The 18310-nt window shown below is 49.4% G+C and overlaps 1 protein-coding gene across 2 annotated transcripts in view; it reads left to right on the top strand.

Annotated features, from left to right (window-relative positions):
- The window catches only part of LOC6548023, a 42971-nt gene that overhangs the window by 9717 nt on the left and 14944 nt on the right, over positions 1 to 18310 (top strand). The window contains exon 2 of one of the 2 annotated variants that reach the window (XM_001975144.3): positions 9572 to 10250. In XM_001975144.3, coding sequence (XP_001975180.1) covers positions 9572 to 10250 — 679 coding nt within the window. Of the gene's footprint in view, positions 1 to 9571; positions 10251 to 17775; positions 17800 to 18310 lie in introns of those variants that run through there. The other variant, XM_015156780.2, reaches the window with a different exon arrangement.

Below are 18310 nucleotides of genomic sequence, written 5' to 3'. Positions count from 1 at the left end.
CATCCCTGGATGTCGCTGAAAAGTGAAAGCGGGGAGGCTGAAAAGTGACCTAACGCAATTGGAGCAAACATTTTAATTGACCCCGATGGGGGGAAGTCCTTTGTTCTTTGTGCTGACTGATCTAATCAGGCTTCGTTACCGCTAACGGTAAAAGCTTACTTGCATTTTTACCACTCCGGCGCTGCTGCTCCGTTTGAAGCTCACATGTCCTGCTCACATCCTGTTTAGAAACGGTTTTGTTTTCTTTCGACTGTCTGCTGTGTCTCGCTTTTTTTGTTGGCTGCCCAGTCTGTTTAGGCAAAGCCACACAAATTAAGTTAACTTCCTGTCTGTCTATGGCTAATAGCAAATTAATAAGAGCTTCCGGTCAATTTGGCTTGCGGTTTTCTGTCGCATTTCCCTTTCGTTGGTCGCCGTTCGTCCTGTTTTATTGCTGATTGTCCTGCGGCGGTGACGGTGGCGGTGGCGGTGGGTGTGACCCCGACTCGATGCTCCGCCGCGACAGCTGTGGACGGAAGGTCTCCCCTCAAGTTTGGTGCTTCTTGAACGCTTCCTTGGCGCCTGCCCTTGACACACATAACCATCATCAAGGGGCATCCCTTTCCACTCGAGTACGCCTCAGCTGCACTTACATTGCGAATGCACTTTCTGCAATTGTTATCTAAGTAGGGCTCTCGGCTATCTGCCGCTTCCTGTTCTTCCCTCGCTTACAGGATCCCTCAACGTGCCACATGCACTGGGCCAAATGTCAAAGCAAACGCCGACGCAACTGCAGTTACAGGAAGGAGGATCCCGCTCCTCGAGGAGAAGGTCCTGCTCGGCTGCCTCTGCGCACAGCTGTCCAAATTGGGCAATTGAAATGTGTGTACCTAGGGTTCTGTTGTTCATCGCTCTCTCCTTATTTACCTCGGGATTAGGGAATCCTGGGATCATCGCATGTAGTCAAGTCCCTTGGCAGGGAGTTTAGGGAGTTTAGGGCCTAGAAACTGGTTTGATCACGGATCTGCAGCTTGCTGGTAAAATCAATTTCAGCGTGATTAACATTTACATCTCATCAATTAATCCACGCCACACAGCCCATCGACTTAGGCCAATTAAAAGTCTATACGGTGTGCGACCTCCCCCATTTTGGGTGCAACTCCGCCCCAGATGCGCCAGTTTTATCAATTTAAAGCGGAGCAGACATAATTTACATTTTTATTTATCGAGGGTCTAGCATTTCCAGGCGCAGACATGGCTGCCGCATCTCCCATCTCCCAGACTGTGGATGTGTCTATCCATCCACTTTTACTGGAGTAGCGCTGGGGGATATTTTTCACATTTTTAGCTTAATTGCATTTGGCTGGCCGCACGTTCCGGCCGCAGTAGTTGTTTATCTTCGCCTCGTCTCACGTGCAACGTGCAACCTGCAGCCCAGCTACTGGCAACTGGCAACATCAGCAAGTGGCAACTTGCCACGGCAACTGGTATTTTCCTAGCTGTCTTTGCTAATAGACACACACTCACACACACACACGCGCGCATGACACAAGTGCAGTTTGCAGCTTGCAACATTGCTGCAAAGTCAAACAATTGTCGATGGGGCACGTTGAGTGGAGCGGGGATAAGTTGGCTGGGCGGTGGGCTGGCCACAAATAGGGGGAGTGTTTTGTGTTCTGTGGCTTGTTAAGTTTAAGATTGTTTGATATAGGCACAGAGGTCTGGGTCCCCATACCCATTTAAGCCCCTCCCCCCTCAGCTGTCGCCCCAATCGAGGTGCCCGCAGCAACTTGCAACGTGTTGCTGTTACGAGGCTTTCGGCGCTAAGAGACATGTTTTCAATTATGATTGCTGGCGTGTCTTATTAATTACAACCATCAAGCGATAGACAGCATTTTGTCCAGCGTTTAGAGGGAGCGTTTAGGGGTGTTCCTAATGTTTAATTGGCTGGCAAAATCTGAAACAGCAAAGCAGTTAACTGATCTAAACGGATTATGGACTCCATAAGTGCCAATTAGCTGAGAGGAGCAGGGAAAAACCACTCGCTTACCTTGCTGACAGCATCTGTAACTGTAGTATCTGTATCTGAGTCGAAGAAATCTCATCATCAGATACATATTGTCTTCTGCGCAGAATCTGTAAGCTGGCAGAGCTGAACTGAACAATCTAACTGATTGCTTACAAATGAATCTCAATTAAAATTAATTCAAAACATGAACCGAGTATTATTTACCCATTTGACACTCGCTAGAAGTGGACGGCGCACTCACTCAGATTGACACACATCTCTGGATCGGTAGCTCCTATCACCATCAGCATCACCATCAGCACCACCCTTCTGAAAGCTAGATGGACTGGAATGGGATGGATCATCGGGGAGAGAGAGTTCTGCTTGGGTTCTTGGGAGCCGTGAAGGCATTCGCACACTGGTAGCAGCACATATCAACGGCATCAATTAATTTGGTATTCGTGATTCTACTTAACATCGATTGACCCCGACAGATTAGTGAGCGAAACGAACGAAATGTTGAACTTTGCTTTCGAGCATTCCATGGCTCGAGCTCCATCCATCCAGTGGCTCCCAAACCCAAGCCGAGCTGCGTCGCATTGTGACGCAAATTGCCAAGCCGCAGTGCGATTACTTACATCTGTAGATAGTTCGGTTAATTGAGCTTGTGGCACACATATAGCAGCATCGGTGGCTATGCGTTTTGGGGGCGCCTCTGGCCTAATTGGTGCGATTGAATTAAAATCGTTTGCTGCCACTTGAAGCCTGAAGCTGCTGTGTGCATCGGTTTCTTTCGGTGTCGATTAGGCTCACAGATCACTTGATTGCTTTGCTCTTGGTCGCTTAAGTGATTGATCAATGGGCAATGGCAATTGTCCGCGAGAATCAGTTTAGAATTTGCATGAATCTCGGCATTGGAGCGGAGCATGGCGTTCTTTATTGATTGATAAATAAAACATATTTGCCCGGCATCGGGCGATTGCATAAGCTGTGGAGGGCACGAAACCCAAATGCCAGGATGCTCTTCCTTCTGCACACTGGAAACTGGAAACTGCCTGCCCCTAAATTGCGTCCTGCTCATTTGGCCGTGACAAAATTGTGTCCCCTAACTGCGCTTCCTCTGCCTTTTTTACTTCTAACTTTTAACCTATTTAATTGACTTATAATTGGAGTGACCCACACATACGAATACCCTGGCCGGCCAGACATATGTGTAGGTAATAATTTGTTGAGCAAGGAATTCCTCATGCGCAACACGGACTCAAAGGGGCGAAAACAAAGGATCATGAGAAACAGTTAGCATCGTGGGAGAGGGAGATAGGGAGATAGGGATAGAAAGAGAGGAGAGCCAGGTCACACATGAACGAGTTTTCCAGCCGCAGGGGAAGGAAAGGAAAGGAAAGGAAAGGAATGGAAGGGAAGGGAAAAGGGGCTGGCATCGAGGAAATTATGCCGCCCCGGCATGTTGAACTTGAAATTGTAATTTGGCATTCGGAACCCGGCATTTGGCATTGGCAAGGGCACCTACATAGGCCAGGATGTTGGCAGGAATTAAACGCGGGGTTGTCACTGCAGCTTACTCTTCCGTTAACTGTTTTTGGTCCTCCAGGAACTTTGTCAGCTGTTACTCGATCGATGGTAAATGACACATTCAAATTATCCACCACCTTGGGCTATTGGAAATGCAACTTCGTGAACAGGCAGGTAGTTAAGGTGCTTCCCACTGCAATTAAAGGATTAACGAGCACTTCTGGCTTAAACGCATTCCCAGTTGATGTACGAGTATTTATGGCATTGCCTCTGCCATCGAAATTTTCGGCATTTAATTCGATTTTTTGCTTGAATGACTTCTGAACATATTCTGAAAGCCATTACAATGATAGATTTTCTGCTGCCTGCAATTAGATTCTACACTTATAATCTACACTAAAATACGACAAGTGCTGCTGCTTCTTATGCCCTTGCCGTTCAATTTAAGTGGGCATCAAGTGTTAAGTTAATAATTTGCCAGCTCACTTGGGGGGAAATACTCAGGGCAGGTAATTGAAAGAATGGAAAATGCCAACACACATTGTGAGCACGAGAGAGCTTTATTAATTTTCGTATTTAAAACATTTCAAGCACTCGACACCTTCTCTCCCCAGTAGCCGTTGCACTACCAGTTTACTTGAGGTTCGGGCCAGTGCCTCCAGTGCCTCCAGTGGCACCAGTAGCACCAGTAGCAATGATCTCAAATTGATGTTGGACGAGTAGAAATAATGAGGACCTGGCGGGAGGACGAGGAGTGCGAGGAGGCTGGAGGATCTGTAAGGAACGCGCGCATAATCAAGGCACAGAGACATGGACATGGACATGGACATGGACAATATGGACATGGACCTGCTCTGCGATGGCTCGGACATGCCATTGCCATTGCCAATTGGCGATTTGCCTTTGCCTTTGCCTTTGCCTTTGCCGTTGCTGCATCAGCTTCTCCCCTTTATGATTATTGTTATTATTGAGCGTAGGCCTCTGCAATTCAGGGCAAAGTCATCATTAATGCGTCGAGTGCAGCGAGCATTACCGAAAAAGCCCTCCGCGAGGCACTAAAATAAAATGAAATGAAATATAATTAAATGCCCGCGTAGCTGGGTAGCTGTTGCCCGTCTCGTAATTTGGCCAGAAATTCTTTCGCGATCTCGGCTCGGCTGAAGTTGAGTCTCAGTCTGGATCTGGCTATCGCTCAAACTGATCGCATACCAAGTCCGGCGTATTTTGTCAACCGGTTTGGGCCAACCAGCCATCTCCAGTCATCGGGCCAGCCGTCCCTTTCCCACCTTGTCTCTGCTTATCTGCGGCTTTGTGGCATCTTTAAATGGCGTTTTTTCGCACTCGCCAACTCGATGCGGGCGTCGATCTTGCCGGTGGCCGGAAAGGGGGCCAAAAAGGCCAAGGGGGGGCCTCTTGGCAAAACGTTCGCTGATTTTTAATTATTTTGCACGTCGCAACGATGTTCGCCATCGTTGAGCTGGTAGCTGGCCATGTCTGCCTCTCTGCTGCCTTTCGTCACTTCGATATTGAAACACTTAATCACAATTTCGTTAAGGACACAAGGCATGCGGCCAGACAGCAGGGACACACATAAATGGCCAAAGTCAGCGAAAATTTCAAAAATCCCATACAAATTACGAAGAGCAAAACCAAAAACAAAACCCCAAAAACTTGAAACCAGAAACCAAAACCAGAGAAATCTCAAAGCGCTGAGACACGAAAATGATATTTCTACGCGCCGAATTCCAAATGATCGCATTCAGTTCCCTCGCTGGGGAATTTGACGAACACGAAACGCGAAATGCGAAATGCGAATCTCTGGCCGCTGATCGCCTCCCGCTGACGATGACGATGATAATTAATAACAGGGGCCCGGCCCCAGAAAAGAGCATAAAAACGCTGCCAAACACCCAATCGCACGGCCAGAAAAAACGCACAGTCTCGGCCAATGGAAATGGTAATGTCTCGGATCGTAGCGAGGCTCCTCCCGATAAGCAAAAAGAAGACAGACCAGTCGTACATAATCTCAGACGGTGGGGAATGTCAATCTGCGGCTGCACTTGAAGGAAAACCTAAGCCTAGTCAAGTCAAGTTTGGCAAATAGCCATACTAGCCAAAAACCAATTACCAGAAACAGTTGTGAAGATTCCTATTCTTCAAATAAGAACCATTGAAACCAATGATCAAACTTCTTTCTGAGTGTAAAAGCCCGACGATTAAGATCACAGAAAAGAGATCCCCAATCAGTGTTCGCCGCTCAAGTGATCAACACCTACAGAATGCCTCTGTTGGCTAAGCAAACTGACAAGGAACATGACAAGAACAAGGGGTTGACAAGAGTCTGAGGATAGAGCAGCTTATCCACAGCTGCTCCAAAGTTCCCATCGAGTACGGGACAAGCGTCTTCAGCTCATTCTCACCAGCAATCAGTCGATCAGCCCGATCCCGATCCCGATCCCTAACCCTATCCTCCTCCAGTTGATCAGTCATTCCCATCACGCAGCACTCGGGCAAAAACAATTAATGCCTGGCTGAGGAATCAAATGATATTTGGCCAAGGACAAGACAGCGCCATGGTGCCAGGCGCAACCACGATTTATAGCCCAAGTGGAATGTGCCATACATCAGTAGCAGGATCAGAGGAGCAAAAACAATTTAGCCAGCAAGGAGTATCTGCTGTCGATGATTAAAACACATTAAAAATCCAGTAGCCAGTAGCCAGTAGCCAGCAGCCAGCAGCCAGGTACTGGAATGGAATGGGGTTTTTCGGTTTTTGGTCGCCTTTTCTTGGGACTGGAGCCCAAACTAATTTCATATTTTTCATGCAATTGATGAAATTCCATCAAGCCCCGAAAAGCGAGACTCCTTTCTCGGCCAGCAGATTCATCTTCAGCTCCATCAGCCCCATCTGTATCTGTATCGCAATCAGAATCCCCGACTGTCCGTCCGCATGTCCGTTTGTCCGTATGTCCGCATGTCCGTCCGACTGTCCGTACGATCGCTTGATGTTCGGGGACTACCTGTTGCGACGTGTTATTAGGCGACGTATTGACGACAAGCAAACGTCAACCCGAAACGTCAGCTCATCATATCATCGATTGATGCGCATTGCCTCCTGCCCATCCGAGCCTCTCCAGATCCTCCCTTTTTGGGGGCCCCGTGCATATTTTCGGGTTCCGAAACAGAAGCCCTCTGCCTGTTCTGTTCTGGAATTTCGAGAGGGTAGCAAAAGGAGTGGAAAAAACACGTCCACTGTTGGGCCTCTAATTTTGTGCAGATCCGAGTTTGCGGAGTTCTTGTGGCCCCCCTCCGTTCGTCAAGGTGGTGATATTTGTTAGTGTAAACTGTCCATCAGGCCAGTCGATTGGCCGCTCCTCTTGTTCTTCTCCAGCGTACCGACGTGATTTTGCGCTTTAATGAGGATTATTAAATGCGAGATTATTATGTGCTGCAATTACTTTCCGCTGCCACTGTGCTTGGGGTTCTTCTTCGGCTGCGGCTGCCTCTTCATATTCGGGTTTTTTCCCCCTCTTTGATTTATTTTATTGAACCATAAAAATGTAAATTTTCGCGAGACAAAAGACAAAGTTAATCGTTGTCAATTATGGCCTTTGACAGGTTAATATTAAAATGTTCAGCCCGATGGTTGGGCAGAAAGGAGTGGGGCCTCTTGATTGGCAGCATTCGGCGAGGATGATCGGCTGGAAGATCAGGAGCGAACCGGAATGATTAATGACTTGAGTAGCTATTAATAAGCGGATGGAAGACATTGTGGTGCGATCAAAGAAGGGATTACTTGGGACCACTTTCATATCATAGAACCCCTTGCAAGACCTTATATCGATTATAGATGTGCCTTCAACTCGCTGCCACCCGATGATGACTCATTCAGTAGGCTGATCCGTAACTACTGGCATTCTTCGATCAGCCTTAATGCCATGCATTTGGTGGCAGCCCTCGAAATGTTTGATTATTTCGCAATTTGAGCCCGCTGGCACTGCAGTTTCCGGCAGAGGTGAGCGCCGTCCTCCCCCTCGGGCGGGATGCGGAAACAGGAATCCTGGGAGGATGGCTGGATGGCTGGATGGGGGGCTCGGAGCAGAACAGGAATCCGGGGGGCAGCACCTCTATTAACATAATCACAACACGAGTCGGTCGTCCGTCGATCTCAACCGAAAATTACGCCAAGTGCAAGCGCGAAGAATATACATATGTACATATGTACGAGTATCCATCCGGGGAGATCAATTTTTCGGGAACCCAAATCACTGCAGGGCGATCAATTAAAATTTTGATCGAATTTTCGTCAATTTCTTGACATGTGGCCAGGAACAGAAGCCAAGTAGCCACTCTGCGGAAGGGCAAAAGAGGACGGGCAGTGGAGTCGGGACAAGACGAGATCAATGTAAGCTGAAATTGTCGGCTGGAGGCCTAAGGCGAAAATGGCTCTGTCTGCGGGTTCCTTTTCATGCACCACGGCACTGAAAGAAACTTTGTGCGAACTTCAAGCGGCCAATTAAGGCGGTATGAGTTTGGCAGTTTAGGGATCTTTGGAATATGGCAATTTAAAGATATGAAGATATAAAGATTGCAGTAGCATTGAAGCAACTAATTTCTTTCACTGCACTGCCCACTGCCTCCTCTTCAGCGGCTGCCCCTGCATAGTGAATGAAATTGATTAAAGCGTAAATGAATTTTTGCGGGCCTAAATCGCCGCTGATGGCCAAGAGGAAGAGGTGCAGAGCTCGCGATGATTATAACACAAGATCGATTGCTGCTTGTCGCTGATCGCTAACTCGATGCGGCTACTGTGGAAAGCAGAGACGCCGCATCAGCTCCAGCCTCAGCTCCAGCTCCAGCTCCATCTCCTCGTTGGAGCCCAATCCGAAGGCAAGCCCTCTGCTCTCATTAAGTTTCCGAACATGTTTTCGAAAAGGATCTCCTTGGGCAGCGGCCGCCGCTGTTTTTATGCCCTCATTTGACAAACTAGCCAGGGGCGAGGATCGACCTGGCCGGGATCAGAGTCGTCCCGATGCCTCGGCTTCGATTTAAGTTTATCCGCACGATCAGCGCCGAAAAGCCAAAGAGCCAAAGAGCCGAAAAGCCAGCGCGAATGCCAATGCCATAATTTTTTGCCAATCCGCACGCACGGGAAGGGGCTAAAAAAGCCAAAAACCGACGGGCCGGAATCCCTGGGACTTAGAAGCTGCTGGAATTCCATGCGTGCCCAGCCGGCATAAACGGTAAAAACGGTAGCCACAGCGAGACGCTATAATTATTGGTTTCAAACCGGGATGGCTAGTGGGAAAATCAGCAGACGGAGGAGTTTCGAGCGTTGTGGAGAACTAAAATACATGGCACAGACAATTTACATTTGGCATCTACAGCAGATGGGTTTCATTTTGGATTAGCACGTCTGTTTGTCTGTCTATCTGGGCGAGCGCTAGATATCAATGCAAAGCGAATTAAAGATCTCTAACTGACCAATTTGGAACTCGGTCACCACTCGGCAAGGGCAGAGTACCATCGCTGATTTCACTGGGCTTGGAATCGAGTCTCTGGGTCCGAATCCATCATCAATTGCCGCTCGGTCTTGGCGGCGGCTGGGCATTGGGTTCGACGTGGACTTGGGCCTCGTCTGCTTTCAGCATGTGAAAGAGCTTTCTGCTCTTTAATGGACTGGAGACGAGAGCCACATTAATTTAGTTACGCTTCGACAACGATCTCGAGTCGGAGATCTGCGCGTCATTAAAGACAATTTCGTGATTCGCCACGATTTGTGCAGCAAATTACTTGCTAAATTATAGAAAGCAAACACTGCCTGTTGCTCACAAATCAATAGAAATCAACGCCTGTCAGGGCTGAGACGCCGATTCTCAGGGCCATTGTTGACTTAATCAATAAAGCGAATTTGGGTTGTTTTCTATTTCGGAGTGGCAGTGGAAATTTCACCGGATCATTTAGCCGGGCAAACAAGCGACAAATGGAAAATCTCTGACTCCAACTCTAGTAACCATTGTGTTTTCTCCCCTTTTTTCCACATTCTCTTTTCAGAGCCAGGCCTTGGCCTTAACCAGAGCTGCCAACGCGGCCGCCGTTGTGGCCGCGGCCAATGCCAAGTCCCCGAATGCCTCCTCCGCCGTCTCCGCCTCCGCCTCCGCCGCAGCCAGCCTGGCGGATCTGGCCGTCAAGAAGGAGCACTCGCTCTCGCCGCCCCACAGCGTGGTGGGCGTGGGCGTGGCTGGGGAGGATCAGCACCGCAGAGCCTCGTTGCAGGGCGTGCAGGAGAAGCTCACGCAGCTGCAGATGCAGCAGCAGCACCATCACCAGCAACAGCAACAACACCAGCAGCAGCAGCAGCAGCAGCAACATCATCACCATCAGCAGCAAGCGCAGCAGGCAGGCGCTGGTGTGGGTGGCGGCGAGCTGGCTGGACGCAGATCCTCCGGGGGCACACCACCCAGCGCCCATCCCCCAACGAACTCCGAGGGACTGGCGCTCTCCTCCTCCACAGCCCCTTCTAGTCAGAATGCCACCCCCAAGAGCGATCGGGAAAGGGAACGCGAGCGGGAGCGGGAGCGGGAGGAGCGCGCGGAGCGGGGCAGCATATCCTGCCTCCCACCATCCGCCCTCGGAATGGCCGTGGGCGTCCAGCAGGCCCAGCAGCAGGAGAAGCTGCTCAGCCATCCGGCCTTGGATTCGCGACGGGAGTTCGACGTCAGCAAAGTGAATCGTGAGTAAAGGCAGCTTCATATTTCAATTCCTATACCTAGTTTTAACGTGAAGGCTGGCTAAAGTGGACATAAATGTATGGGTATATCAGCTAAAAATAATATTTTTTGACTTTAGAACGTGTGATACAGCTTAAAAGCAGGGGCTTACGAAACAGTAGTTGACTATTTAGAATCCGATATGCTCAACTTGCTATTCGTTTTAAAATATCCGGTAGTTGAAGCTTTTACAGACTGAGAATATGTTTTCAAAATTTCAAATTCGTAGGCACATAAATAATGGAATTTAATATCATTCATAATCCAGTGGTGATTATGTTGGTGATTAAAGGGTCTGTGTGGAAAAGAGATAAACAGATGGGGGAAAAGCTCACCGTCCCCTTTAAAGATGCGACTTTAATCAGGCCAGCTGCTGCTGCTGCTGCTGCTGCTGATGGCAAATGGAAATGGCCAGGGATTTCCTCTGCCCCAACACAGTCGGCCTAATCCATGAAAAGTTCATTTGATTTGCTCACAAGGCATTAAGCACGTATCCCACAGAAACTCAGTGGAAGCAGACGCACACATACGACGTACGATGCTTTCCTTGAGCAATGGCCATGGTAATCTTGTTTGGTTCATCAATAGTTTAGCCCTGGCCAGAAGTGAACCTGTGCCACCTCGTTGCGGATGCATACATCGAGTATCTGCCGGATATAAATGGAAACTGTGAAGCCTTTTGCATACCAACGATATCATTTCCTTCGCTCCATTCAGCCACGCACACGGACACATTTACAGATGGAGAAACAGACATGGACACAGACGCACAACACTCGTATATGGATCGAAATCCCCTGGATTAAGCATATGAAGCATTCATAACGTTTATTTTGTGTACGGCTGTGTATCTGTGTGTCTACGGAATGTCTGTGTGTGTGCGAGCAAACATTCGCATCTGGTTTAGGAAGTGGGTGGTTGGCTGGGTGGCTATGTGGCATGTGGCATGTGGCATGCGGCTGGGTGGGCGGTGTCTCGGTGGGTGCTAAGTGAGCACCCACTTGTGGAGTGAATCGCCGAGGAGGATGCAGGAGGCCAGAAGCGTGCCTTGCTTTTGTTTGTTATGGCTTCAGTCGCTCGTCTCTCGGGCACTCACTGCGTATACGCAATGTGGCAGGATGTGGGAGCACGTGTGCGATGGCTCAACAGGTGGCAGCTGGCAGCTGGCAGGTGGCAATTGTGGCTTCGTCCTTGCAAATAGTTGGGCAAACAATTGACTTTAGCGATAAATATGACTGTTAATATTTTGGGATACCGGATACTTTAAGCCTGCGGAAGAAACGATGTTCGCAAAAACTTAAACCCACTGCCAACTGCAACAGAGAGAGGATTTGATTTGAATTTTGTTGCTGTGAATTTGTGAATCCTGCTGTTGTGTAAGTCGGTGTGTGTGTGCGCTTGTGTGTGTGGATGCGTATCTGTGTAATGTGCTTTGTAGCATATTTTGAGGATTTGCACAACAAAACGAGGTAAAGATGGGGACGGGATCCCATGGATGCCGAATCCTACGACCATCCTACGTTTTTGTTTGCTTATTGTAGCCGTCATTTGGCATTGCCATTGCTGTTTTTGTTATTATTGTCATTTAACATTGCCATTTGCAACATTTCGAACAGCTGCAGTGTGGGTTCATATGTAAATCTGTTTTGTTTCGATGCGTTTTGTTGTGCGCATTTCTGAATGCGAGTGTGTATGTGCGTGTTTATTGCGCCTAAGCTGCTCAGCGATGCAACACGATATTTATCCTGCCACACCACCCACCGCCCACCGCCCACCGCCCATGCTGCAGCTGGGCTTTTCCATTTCGGGGCTATTTTTATGCTCCTGTTTTCGGGATTCTCGGCTGTCTCTGCTGCGTTTCGATTTATGCAGAGTTTAGTATGCAACATTTTCATACGTTAGCCTTAATAAATCCCCACCCGGCTGCACTTGTCAATATGCACGACGTGCCACCGCCCACCAGCTCCCTGCCCCTTGGTCCTGCAGATGCCACACTGTTGGCACCTATAAGCCTATGCAAACACATACACCCATGCGGTGCGGCGCGTTCTGCAATTGAAAATCACTGCGCCTTAGTTAACGACACGTTTGTGGATCAACGCATTCGGGAAAACGAAACAGGCCAGCCCCACCCACTTGACCCTGCTATTGAATCATTGTGCATTGGCCACCGAAAGTGGAGCACCAGCGGCAGCGGGAGCTGCATCCACATATGCATGTGTCATAAGCCAGGCGCACCACGCATACAGGACCATGGGCGTCCTGTGGACATAAGCACGCGCTCAAGGATTCAAAAAATGGGCACCCATTCGATCGGCTATTATGCAGATGTCATGAGGCGGGATTGTATAATGAGATGGTGGCTGGAGCCGGTGGGCCAGTGGACGGAAGAGCACCCGATAAGCCCTGATGGACGCACAAGTGTCGGCAAAGCCGGTCAGTAACTTTGCAGAGCAAATAGCTCGAGCAGGAGCTCCGGCTGCGGCTTCAGTTCCATCTCCATATCCATTCACTCGGCTTCCGAGTGCTACTGGTAATCAGGCGACACAAAAGCATTGCACAGCTCCTGCTGCAGGATAAGAGATACTGAACTCAACTCAAAGCGGTAGTAGGAGCAGCCGGTTTCGCAATCACACGCAAAACTAGCTACGACTCCTCATTCACCCGAATCCTTCGCCCGCCTGACTCTCACCTGTGGAGGAGTGGCTAAGCCCTGGGCCGATGGATCCGCTGGGGGGACTGGGAACGGGGGGCAGGCGGCAGGGGGCGGTGGTTGAGCGCCAGGAGCTTAAGTGTTAAGCGTTATGCACAGTGGCCAGTGGCCAGTGCGGAGCTGAATGATACCACTCACCTAAGCCGGTTCCCAAAAACCCACTGCCCCCTGCCCATTTCCAATCTGCAATCTCCAATCCCCCAATCACCTTTCTAAGCCCAAGCCCCATTCGGCATATGTGCTAGCGCATAGAGCATAGATGCAGATGCTTATACAGATACAGCCTCAGATTGAGATACAAATTCGAATAAATGCCAAACGCAACAGGAGGCAACGTTTCCAAATTATAAGCAAAAAGGGATTGGCCCGTGTGGCAACAACAACAATAGCAGAATAAAAGCCGGTTGTTGCCAACCAGCCACACATAAACACACACACGCTCGCACACACTGGAATACATTTAGCCAGGACATCGCCAGGAGCTAAAGGCAGGTGCTGCAGGTGATGCTGATTGAGTTAAGCCACCATCATCGAGTGCACTGCAAAATGCAGAGCGTGTATCTGTGGGATACATTTAACGTGGGAGGTAGTAAGCTCCCCGAAACGAAATAGCGAGTACAGTTCCCGAAGTTTCGGTAAAGAATATGTATCTACAATAGGATCAGCTAAATATTTCGTAACATTAATAGCTTGTAATATTAAGCACTATATTCATTAAATTACACGGCACAACATAGTCGTAAACATTTTTTTGTGCAATGCGGGAGCAGATTTTCTGCTGCTCCTCCACCTTCAGTTAGTCCCTTTATCCCGCACACAAAGAGAACTACAAATTTTAAGGATTTAAATGTTGGTAGAGGTGAACGAATCGAGCTCTCGGAGCTGCCACCACCACGGGAGATGAGCCCAGGCGCCCACTTTCCACTTCCCACCGGCAACGTGCAACTTGCAACTCGCAACTGGCAACGTGCAACGTCACCGGAGCAGCTTGAAGCTCGATTCGAGCCGCTTAAGGCTCCCTGTGCGTTTTCGGTTTATAATCGAATATATACTACCTGTGTGCCGTGTGATTATCAAAACAGAAATACGTATTATGCAGCAGCCACAGCAGCAGTGGCAGTGGCAGCAGTGGCAGTGGCAGTGGCAGGAACTGCAAGTATAAATCACCAGCATTAACTTTGAGCGCTTTTGTGCGAGTAAATGTAGGTGGGTGTGCGTGTATCTATTAATACACTAGTGGGATTATGCTGGGAGCGCATTTGTAATTAGTCAAGGACCAGGCCTGGCCAAGGGGTTCGATTATGAATATTATAAGATTCGGTAATTTTCCATTTCGGCAAGAGCAGCTGCAATTGGGATTTGCCATAAGCCCTCCGCTCGAAGGACATACACTTTCTTGAGATGCTCCTGCCGCACAGGCATCCCATTAGACTGCAAACGAATGCCAGAGTGCCAATTAATGCCGCTGCTAAACCGTTTATTTCCTCTCACTTCATATTGAATTTCACCCACTCTGTGGCACACATTCAATATTCCACTTTAACTCTATTTTCACATACACACACGTAAAGGGTATTAGGGGAATTAGGAAAATCAGCAGGCGAGCGAGAGCAACTAATGCGAATGCAACTGGGCGTCTCATAATCCAGAAGCGAAAACAAAATCATCATCATCATGGTGAAAGGGAGCAGGAGGAGGAGCAGGACAGGAGCAGGAACAGGAGCCACCACCCAAGGACATTAGGCGAAAGCATCAAGTTTGCGACTTATCCTGCGACCTAAGCCTCCTGAACCCGGTGAACGAACATCCAGCCGAAAAAGGGTAGAGAACGTACAGCCCTCCCTCTCTCCCCCTCTCTCTCCCTCTCTCTCTCTATCCGCATGTAGCCATCTCTGTCGACTGCCTGCTTTGCATGCAAACTTGGCGCCAAAAACTTTCGAGTTTCGGCCCGAGCTGCTTGAGCCGAGGGCACGACATTATTTGGGAATCCCTTATCCCTTTATCTGGCTTTAGCCCTAATCCCATCAGACACAAATGAAGAGAAGTTTCACGTTTCGAGTTTCCAGCTCCTTAAGCTTTTGTTTTTGTTCCTGTTCCCTGTACCCAGCTCCCAGTTCCCAGTTCCCAGCTCCCTGTCCTTTTGCTTTTGAAGTGCTTTGGCAATGGCAACGACGTCGGGATTAGGCCGCCAGCTAATGCGTCCTTGTGCCCGTGTCTGTGTCTGCGTGTCTGTGTGTGCGTGTCCTTTCGTCTGCAACGGTATGCGTGAGCCACGCTGTGTGTGTGTGTCTGTGAGCCAGGTGGGTTAGACGGCGGCCCAGACAGTTGCCAGTTTTGGGAGCGAGTCGAGGTCGAGTCTTTGGGGATGCTAATCCCAATACGACTGGCAATCCTGCCAAACTGCAGGCAGGCAACTCACATCCTCGCTTGCCGCACTTCTCAACTCCAGGCGCTGCACTGCGAGAAACTGCCCGTATTTGCATTAGATGTGCGCAATTCTGAGTCAGTGCAACTAATGTTGGTTCTAAATTTAAGATGGCATGGCTAGAAAATGCTTTCCAAATCAATATACTGTTGCCACAATGCGATCAGTTTGGCTGTGCAATTTCTCTCGGTGTGCTGGCAGGTCCTATTGATCGCGCAGGGGATTATCCAGGGCGCTGGCATATTGGCATATTGGCAGCCTGGCAGTCGGGCAGGCGATTGTCCATTTTCAATTTGTGCTCCACCAGCGATTCGGCAGGGGGTATGGGCCACGTCGCAATGGAAGGGACTTGGATTCGGGCATGGGTGTGGGTGTGGGTGTGTGGGTCGGGATGGGCCTGTAATCCGTTCGAATGCCCGACCAGTGCTGCCTACAAGTGCGGATACATCTATATTCATGCATATATATGCACTGAACACATTGTTGTTGTTGCTCAAAGCCAGTGGCTGTCTGGTGCTTTGTTGTTTTAGCCTCCATATGAATCATACGCAACGTAATCCCAATTCGTTTAAGTCACTGACAATCCATGGATGCCCGGCGATGCCGCAACGCATCCACACGGATAGCAGCGCACACACACACACACACACACTCGCACTCTCGCACTGTCCAATGCCAAATCGTATCCACTCCGCACCCCACCCACCGCCAGCGACCATTCAACCGCCCGTTTTCGTTGGGTCGAGCATATTTTCGCAATAAAGTAGATCCCGCATTAATCCCAACGATTTTGTGCTCTGGGCATTGCGTGTGCTTTATTTGTACGTGTATTGGTGCCAGCCACGTCACTGTGTACGTGCATCTGTGTGTGCGCCTGCTTATGTCTGCATCTGTGTGTGTGCGTGAGTGTGTCTGTGTTAATCCTTAAACCGGCAGAGCTAAAGCTGCCCGCGTTGACGTCGCTGCCAACTGCAACCGAAAAAGGCCCAAAAGCATGCCATGAGTTGGAGTTTTCGAAGGGCGTGCGGTGGTTTTTGGCGAGGGGGTGGCGGCGGTTGGGGGCCCCACGCAGTGACAGCCCACCGCACCCCCCTCCGTCGCCCGCCCTCTGAGACTCGGTTTGCGGATGAGTCGATGGCGACGGCTGCTGCTGCTGCTGCTGCTGGGAGATTAACTTTTTTCCATGCAAACAGTGGCGGTGTGGCGGGGGTTTGGGGGGATCGGCACGGCCGGGGTGGCGGTGGGCTGAGGGGTGGGGAGGTGGCTAGGTGGGTATCGGCTATGGGGGCTGGGATTTTGCGTTTGCGTTTGCTTTTGGTGGCCGTGTGGGCGAGGGATTTAATTTCGTGCGGGATTATTATTTCGGATTTAACTCTTCGTTTTATGGATCGCTTGGCATTATAATGAACAGCGGCGTCGCCGGTTGGTCATGGGCGCATAAGGGGGGTCGGTCAGCTAAGATGTTAATACATTGGAAAAAATAGCAATATTTTGATGGATTATTTTCTAGAAAAGTGAAAAATAAATTTTATAATTCTTCCAGATTAAATACAGTAAATACTACAGTTTTGCCAGATGTTGCAGCAGACAAATTAATTTCATTAAAATATTCGATTAGATTAGTGCCCAACCAGCGATCACATCAGAATACATTCTGCTTACATTGTAGCTGTGGGTTTTGTAATGCAGTTCCTGTCACCCCCTCCACCATGCACCGCACTTATCCCAGCGCTGAGCACCTTTATTCGAGGTTAGCACGCCACTGCTCTATAACCCGCTTTGGCATTATAAACTCCGGTGTATTTTTATAACCAAACCTTAGCATCGCCTGCGACAGCTTCAGCTCAGCTACAGCTACAGCGTTCGGCGACGGGAAACTGTGAACCCGAATCCATTATAGCTTAAGCTGCTGCCAACACCAACACCAACACGAACACCAAAACCCAGATACAGACGCACACACACGTACAGCTGGGCATTATCCCAAAACGAAATGACATCCCTTGGAAATTAATCCTTAATTCCATTCATTTCGTATAATCCCAGAGATATACTTTGATAAGCGTAATGCGGGGCCAGGGCTTAACGGCGGAGCAAGCGAGATGGGGCGCAGCGGTGAGAGCGAGAGGGTGTGTGGCTCAGTGTGTGTGAGTGCCGATAGAGAGAGAGAGTGGCAGAGAGAGAGAGAGCGCCCAGAGCCACATGTTGCTATCCATTTGTGTGCGTGTGTTCCCTGTCTGCATCTGTATCTGTGCCTTTGCCCCCGTAGCTGCGCCTGTGTGCCTGTGTGTGTGTGTGTGGGCCAGAACTCTCGACTCTCGCAGCTGAGTTTTCGGTTTCCGCTTCAGTATCGTGCCAAACATGCTGGAAGAAGGTTGGTGTAACTGCTTTTCGCTAGCCCAGTGTTTTCTGTGTGTTTTCGTTGCGTTCGCGCCGGTTATTGCTGTTTGCTGTTTGCAGTTTGTTGTTTATGTTTAATGGCCTGGCCAGCAATTGGATTATGTTTGAGGCTGTGGATTATGAACCTGACTCTCTGCGTGTGTGTGTCTGTCTATGCCTAGAATAAATCTAGCCCTGTGAATTGTGTCCTGCGACCTGTGAGTGAGTGACCTGTGTGTGGGAGTGGAAGTGGGAGCTCAGGAACTGAGGAGCTGGGAAACTGAGGAACTGAGGAACTTACACCGGGGACAAGGACACTTGCACACACAATAGATCCCGCCATTGAGTTGAGTTCCTCTTTTAACACCCTGACAGCTGGGTGCTCGTGTGTTTTGAGTCTGCAGACCAGATTTGCCACACCACTGTCAAGTCGCATTTGTCAACGAAGGCTACAGCCGCACACACACACACCAGTGCACCAGTACACCAGTACACCAGCACACTGG

This window comes from Drosophila erecta, unplaced genomic scaffold, assembly GCF_003286155.1.
Source record: "Drosophila erecta strain 14021-0224.00,06,07 unplaced genomic scaffold, DereRS2 tig00000092-arrow-pilon, whole genome shotgun sequence".
In the NCBI taxonomy this organism is placed as follows: domain Eukaryota; kingdom Metazoa; phylum Arthropoda; class Insecta; order Diptera; family Drosophilidae; genus Drosophila; species Drosophila erecta.
The sequence above is the reverse complement of the archived record's forward strand: the minus strand, read 5'-3'. Positions and strand labels throughout refer to the sequence as shown.